We start from the raw sequence: 7,563 nt of genomic DNA on the forward strand, positions 1-7,563 counted from the left end.
ATATGTTTAACATGTTTTAAAGTTTCTAACGTAATTTTATTTTTGCTCAAGGTTAAAGATAACTGAGATACAAGTTTTGCTCAAGTGTGAATGGATACCATCTTGAAAAGTAAGATTCATCATTAACGACCTGTAAGATTATTAGCTATTATTATGCAGCCAGTATCTCAGCCGCAGAGTTAAAGTTTGTCAATTTTAATGAAGAAAAGCTTGTTATACTCATACTTTTTACGTTACCATTATTTATATTCAATTATAGATAGATTTTCAACGTGTTTTATGATGTCCTGATAACAGCAGGTAAGAAACATTAAATACATGTTAAACACTAGTTAATGAAGTCTTTAAAATAGCATAAGCTATAAAAATTACAACAAAGCAGATAATTGGAGGACACGAACAAACAAACGTAAAAGAAGAATGCACTGTTGAGAAAGAAAACTGCAAGTGATGTATTGTAATCATTTTATTAATAGGTAAGTATGCTTCCTAAACACTAAACAGTGAAAAACATCACATTTGTAATTGAAATAGACTAAAGGAACTGATACACCTACTTCGATTCGATACATTTATAGGTTATATAGTAGCCTATATTTAATTAAATGAGCATTGGAAGAATATATAGACTGCATAAAAAATAAATGACACATTGTATATTCACGTGCTAACTGAACTTACATTAAACTAAATATTTTTCAGGATACAAAAAAAGTAATTTTAACCGTGTGTGAATGCAAACTAGACTATGCAACAATATTGTTTATTCTCATTTTTAACTAAGCGCAGTTCTGAGATTAAGTTATGAACTAATAATAATTGTTGGGTGATTTAAATGTCTGTAAGCTAAGTCGTCTTCTTCCCGTGGATATTGTGTGCACCCTTCACAAGAACTCTATGTTCATTTGGTGAAACAATGGCTGAAGACAGGCTCATCATAAGTTATGATTCACCTAAACATCTGTATATACCATTCAATATTTGTTTTCTAACCCGAAATCCTAACTCGGAATCATATCCCGTGTGGATGAGTTACTCCCTCCTGTGCACGCGGCAAGGTATGTTGTCTCTAGCCGAGACCCCAGGGTGTTGAACGTACCCCGTTTTTCCCAAGTCGAGGTACTTCCGGTCCAGTTTCCGCTTATACTTGATGTAGTGGTCACCCACTCTGCCGTACCTATACAAGTACAATAATTATCACTCAGTATTAACTATGTCATCGAAATGGTAACATTCTAATCAGTACAGTTTTTAAATCATTATTATAGCCAAATTATAATTATTCACTAAAAAAAGAAACATTATTTTCGTATTGGCTTCTCTCTACAGTAATGCTAACTGTACGGGCATGGTACTGGAATGGCGTTAGAGAGAAGAATGGTCCTATGTCTAATTGTTTATATTTTTCTCTTGCTTAGCTGACAAGTGTCGCAATGATTTAAACTTGTGTACAGAACTTGTAAAAATCAAGTATACTTAAAAAAACATCTCCTCTAATTGGTACTAAGTCTACCATTAGTGTCATTTTGCTTCTTCTTATCGGAACAGACGCTTCCTACACTATATTTATGATAAATGGATGGGAAATTTTTATAATCCATATACCTATCCAGGTGGGAGTCTCGGGTGCTCTGCAGCTCGCTGGGCGAGAGGTAGGGGCGCGGGGCATTGCCGCTGGGCACACACGTGGGCGCTGGGTAGTCCAGGCAGGAGGGGCGCCCCTGACATTCGCTGCGGGGACAGTCCTGCTGGAGTCCGTTCCTCTTGGTGCACTGACAACCGCTGTAGAGAACCCCACAGCGCAACTCCACACTGACTGTGGGCCGAGGGTACGGGATCTGGAGTATCACAGAATCTTGAATTAGAAATCAGTGAGAATAAAACCAAGGAATAGATAATACAGAAAACAAAGATAATATAGAGTGGAGATAGAAGAATGGATAGATTTTTCTCGTTATAAAATTAGCAGTGTTGTCACAATAAGGAAACTCATACAAACTAATATATTATATCGTACTAGAAAACCAGTAAAATAAAACCCCTTCTGTTGGCAAAACTTGAGACTAATAGGGAGGCAACTTGAGAGTTTAAGGAAGGAAGCTAACATTCGAGCAGATAGATCGATAAGGGTAAAAAACTTCGCTAAGGGGTAATCGAGCTATTTTATTAAGAAGTTTGCAACTGGATGAAAAGTCTATCTGAACTGCAAAGTTGAAGCTTAAGCAGAGACCATTGGTCTCTGGTTTGTCACTGGAACTGAGTAGATTTAACTATGGGATTTGAACTGCACTATATTAATTATTTATTTGCAGGCAGTTCTGGCAATTTAATGGGAAGAATATGTCCACAATGTGTTTCATTGTACGTTTAGTTATTTGAGCTTTACTTGGACCTCAAAATAGAAAAGAATTTAAATAAATCCATCCCAATACTTATTAATCAACGACCCCTGCACTTTCTTAGTGGGTTTGCCTAAATTATTATTATTTAAAGGAGGATAATGTATTTATAATTAGAAGAACCACAAGCCAAAAAATATATAATTTTTTTGGTATAGTATGAGAATTATGATACGGTGATTGGCGATGGAGGAGAAGGGATATGGTACATTTTATGATTTAGAGTATATCGATAAACGAACTCGAAGATTACTTTATCATGGAGTGCGTTTTCAGAATGAGCGTTTTTCTACGTAAATCTATTTTATTTTTACCAAAATCCTGATCGAAGGTGAATATTGTGTACACCTAACACTACTTTTTTACATGATTTTTAGAGCGTTACAAGCCAACATTATAATAATACGTCAATAACAATGTTTTGTTATTAAATCTCGTAGTTTAATTTCGACGATATTGAAGTAATAGGCTACATTGTTTGCCAATAATATTCTACCAGGATAATCGTCCACTAAGGCTAAATCCAGATGTAGGCCAGGCTTGGGTTATAACTCACTAGCCGCATGAACTACGCGAGGCTCGACGCTCGCATGACAGAACTGCCGTGACGCAGGTCATTAACTTTGTTTGTTGTGAATTTCAATTGTTTTTCTACCATCTCGAGTCCTACCGTGTTGCGGTATACGCTGCAACGGGTCGAGCCTGAACATGGTGGATACGGCCGCCACGGTCTAGAGCACGGCACCTCTCAACTCTGGCTGTTTGTTAAACTTTCCATTCAAAATCCGTCAGAAACACCTAATTTTGGCCTCTTATAATGTTATGTAAGTTACAATGAATTATCACAAACAGGCTGTATTTGTAGAGTCTGTTCTCTGTTTTAGCCTTATTCTGATCATTCTCTTGACCCACAGACTTGCGTGAGGAACTTAGAAATAGACTGTAGTGAAACGACATTTAATAAGTGTCAAACTTCAACCACATTTCCGTCCTTATTAGTGATCTTATGATTATGGGAGTTGTCATGTTACTAGTATGTTTAATACACATACAAAAACCCATTACATTTTCTTTAAAAATGTACATATTTTAATATTTAAACTATGACATAAAAGTCTTGAGAGTGTTTCCTGAATAGCCAAAACAAAAAATTGTTATGTTGCATATTAATCATATCTTTAAAACGAGATAGCTCTCGTAATTCTACCACCACATTTTAAGACGTAAAAATGTTTGTGGTTTAACATCCGAATTAAACTGGTTAACTGCCAAACGCACATCCGAAGTTCCGTTTGTAATATGGGCCTAAGGGTTAAAGGGTTTGTTTTATCAATTTCGTTTATATTAATACTGTGTTATCTGAAGTGGGAATTAAATACGAGGTGGGAGCTTCCAGAATACGTGTCGTGTCACAAGATTCGCTGAAGTTGGATTTAAAATATAAATTATATACTTCAATTCGTTCTCCAGTAGAGACTTAACCATCGCTAACGTTCAGCCAAACCCCATATAGGATATGCACATACCGAACCCTATCTATTTCATGAAGACGTGGAGTTTCATGCAAAACTTAAGGTGTATAGCTAAATTAGTTCTCAAAATATCCTGCGGACAGTTAGGCTACAACTTCACTAAGGCTCAGCCAAATCTCAAGTAGGGATCGTTTTCGAACTCTATATTATCTACGTAGTTTCATGTGAAAGTTCAAGTCATTATGTTAATTCGTTCTCAAGATGTCCTAGGAAGACATACATTTTTTTCAGTTTTTTTTTTACAGACAGACATTATAACAAACACTCAGGCAGAAGATAAATGTTGTAACCATTTGAGTTATATAAAATGTGCAAAACTTCAAACCTGTTGCTCAGTTTGGTTTCGAGATATCCTTCGTTACCGCTTAGCCAAACAAATAATGTTAATGGGAGTTAAAAGTTGTATTTGGCATTCCAATGTATAATTTAAATAGTAAACTGTTTTTTTAATATGGCACAATAAAAAAATTAACAAAAAACTAAATAAATAAATAAAATTACATAGCAAAATTAAATGAACATGTATACATGTATATGTATTAGGCATGATTTAAAATTCGATATATCTGAACTTGATTATATCAGAAATAAAAAACAAAATTAACCAACAACTAAAGAATTACGAATACTTAAAAGGTTTAATGTAAAAGTAGAATCCAGTAACACAGTACCTAAACAGTTTAAAATGTAATAATTAGATTTAAACAGTTAACATATAATAATCTAAATCTGTATTGTTGAAACTATTTTGTATTTATAACTTACAATAATTGTTTTATTACGTGCTTATGCTATTTTACCTGAGATCATGTTGCAAATTATAGCATTTGTCATTTAATTAAATGATCCTACAAAAATATGGAGTAAAACTTGATCAAGTATCACAAAAATATAAGTTAAACAAATATTAACGTAATATATATATATAATATTATACAAAAAAATCTCGACTATTTTACTGTCAGAAACGGAATTATGTGTTTTGATCTCTTTAAGGTAAAGTTTTGTTTGTTTATTTTTAATCTACATAAAATAAGAAATACTAAATGAAAATTATTTTCAGCTGTAATTTATTTTTTATAATTAACGTAACTAAAAGTGATTATCAGAAAGGATTAACTGTGGCAACAATAAATTTGAAATATTGACGCAGTACTGACCCAGACGGAAGGAACGACGTTCATGCTGACAGGAGCTCTGTGACGTGTACAAGCGGTGGCGGCGTCACGAGGACAACTGGCGGTGCCTGTGACTATCTCCACAGCTCCTGCGATATGCGAGGCGACAACCCGCCACACTTGTCAACCCCTCCCCTCCGCCCCACCCGATACTGCCAAGGTTGCTATCATAGGTTTCTGATACTTTATTCGCTATCTTCTTTCTACTATATTTTCTGGCAGCTCAAGTTTCCCTGAGGATATTTCGAGATATCTTGACAGACTTATTGAAAGTCGGGTTTATTGCATGTCATTATTTAAAGGCTCTATAAATTATCAGGAAGCAATAGAGTAGGTGTATTTCAGGTTTTCACTAAGCTTTTAAAATGTTGTATTGATATACATGTTAGAAACAGTGCATCCAAAAAATACACGTTATTAATAGTATATCCCTGGTCACATTGAAAGATAATATTTTACATTCATCGTAATAGTTCCCAATAAACACATAATACAAACAACAACATAGTAAAAGATTAAGTTGATTTAAAACCACTTAAGGTACTTGAAATTTGTAAAGTAATATTTTATGTACGTACATAAATTGAAAAAAAGCACCTGCTTCACTAGTACTTAGAATGTGTTGAAATAAGTTGATGCTAATCAAATTCTTTTCTGTAAAAACCAGGAAAAACCCCCATTCTGGACATGTCTATAAACCCTGAGTATCATAAGTTATTATTTGTTTCAAAAAGGAATAACCAAACATATGTTTAAACATATATTTATCACTTTTTAAATTGGTTACAAATCATATTTTACCTGTACATTGATACAGAGGTGGTAATGCGATCAAATGTAATTTTGAAATAAGATGAATAGTTTTTAAAACAAGACGCACTTGAAAAATCAAGTACAATATCGTGTCCCTGTCTAGCTATCTGTTTATGTCAAGTGGGTTTGAATTCTGACCACTTTTTTGATTCTGAAGATTTTTGTGTTTTATTCTTGCATATGCCTATGACAATAATTAGAGTTTTTCCAAAATGGTCATGGGGTTGTATAGAGTCAAAAATAAAGAATAAGTTGTTTAATATTTTGTATTATAGCATTAATAGTATCGTAGAAAAGTAGAAACCATGCTAATTACAGTTATGCCTATCTAATGGACTACAGAAAGTGCTGTACACAATGTATATATAATTTGCAATATACAATACATAGAGGTATACAAACTCACAAAGTAAACTGTAATACAGTAATATTGTAAGTCTATGTCTGGACAGTTAATAAGTATCAGTTTCACATTTTATTTACTCAAACTACGTGAAATTCCACGTCTTATAATACGCTATATAGTTGGGTAGAGATGACTAAAGATTTGTTATGAAATAAATTATATGTATATAATATTGTATGTATTGTTAAAATTGATACTGTTTTAGGGTATAAATTACTGTTACAAAAGATTTATCTTAACGATAGTGTGTACATTTTTATGTGAGTTGCAAAACATTTTATAGTATTGAATGTGTGTTAAATTGTTTATGTTCACAAATTGAGAACACTTTTACCTCTATTATAATACCTGCACTGTACAATATTTCATTCTTAGTTTATTTCTTTTCCCTCCATTACACTTTCAGATTACTATAGAGATACTGTATTTCAAGTTACTTTAAATTTAATTTTTTCACATATGTTAATTTTAATGCCATACGTTTCTGACATGAGGGTTAGAGGGAAATTGATATCGGACTTTCCCTATCACACAAAGTTTATGTGACGACACGAATTATTTCTCCTTTCACTTTCCAACAAAATAAATCTAGTTACACCAGTGTTATTGCTCATTCATTGTGTTGATAGCTATTCTGAAGTTATTTACAAAAATGATGACTGTACTAACATAGTGACGTAATCGTGACAAGGAATGTAACCATGTATAGAGAACAATCAGGAGCAAATCTGTCACTTGTTACACGAATGAGCTGTGTGTAGTCACAACACTATATGACCGTGAGTTGTCTCTGGAATGTTATTGTTTAGATGTTATAATATAATGCTAATATCACAGCCACCCCCATAGAGTTGACCTCCGACATGAATACCTTAACTGAATTCGTCATGGCCTCCATCCTCCTTTGTAAGTTCGGGGTTTACCATGCTGTACTATTTTGTAGTAAGACTGTTACCATGCTTTGCCATTTTACACAAGTTTAACGTTTGATGATAGCAACTTTTAACTTTTACGGTTTACTTACATTTGTTATTTCGTTTTAGGATCTTCAATACTAGCTATAACTTTTGTAAGCTATGGTTTTAAATTCTAACAATTATTTGTAAAACTAAGTCAACGTTTTACATTCTAATTGATGTCATGTCAGTATGTTGAATATTGCTACTGGTACATACATGCCTAATAATAAACTCTGTAAATAATAAATGATTTAATAAATTACTTTATTATTGTTA

The 7,563-nt window shown here is 33.3% G+C and overlaps 1 protein-coding gene across 1 annotated transcript; it reads right to left on the reverse strand.

Annotated features, from left to right (window-relative positions):
- Window positions 1-451: 451 nt before the first annotated feature.
- LOC124356325 lies at window positions 452-5,214 on the reverse strand. The gene is made up of 3 exons (XM_046807508.1): window positions 5,092-5,214; window positions 1,606-1,838; window positions 452-1,177 (listed from the first exon to the last, which is right to left on the reverse strand). The coding sequence occupies exons 1-3, from the start codon at window positions 5,113-5,115 to the stop codon at window positions 1,033-1,035; spliced, it is 402 nt and encodes a 133-aa protein (XP_046663464.1). The 5' UTR covers window positions 5,116-5,214; the 3' UTR covers window positions 452-1,032.
- Window positions 5,215-7,563: the final 2,349 nt, after the last annotated feature.

The sequence above is a fragment of the Homalodisca vitripennis genome, chromosome 2 (genome assembly GCF_021130785.1).
Source record: "Homalodisca vitripennis isolate AUS2020 chromosome 2, UT_GWSS_2.1, whole genome shotgun sequence".
Lineage (NCBI taxonomy): Eukaryota > Metazoa > Arthropoda > Insecta > Hemiptera > Cicadellidae > Homalodisca > Homalodisca vitripennis.

Coding starts and splice junctions, on each gene's coding strand:
- LOC124356325 (XM_046807508.1), bottom strand. CDS start 5,115: ATGAACGTCGTTCCTTCCGTCTGG. Junction 1,839..5,091: donor ACGTCGTTCCTTCCGTCTGG/GTCAGTACTGCG, acceptor GTGATACTCCAG/ATCCCGTACCCTCGGCCCAC. Junction 1,178..1,605: donor CGAGACTCCCACCTGGATAG/GTATATGGATTA, acceptor GTACTTGTATAG/GTACGGCAGAGTGGGTGACC.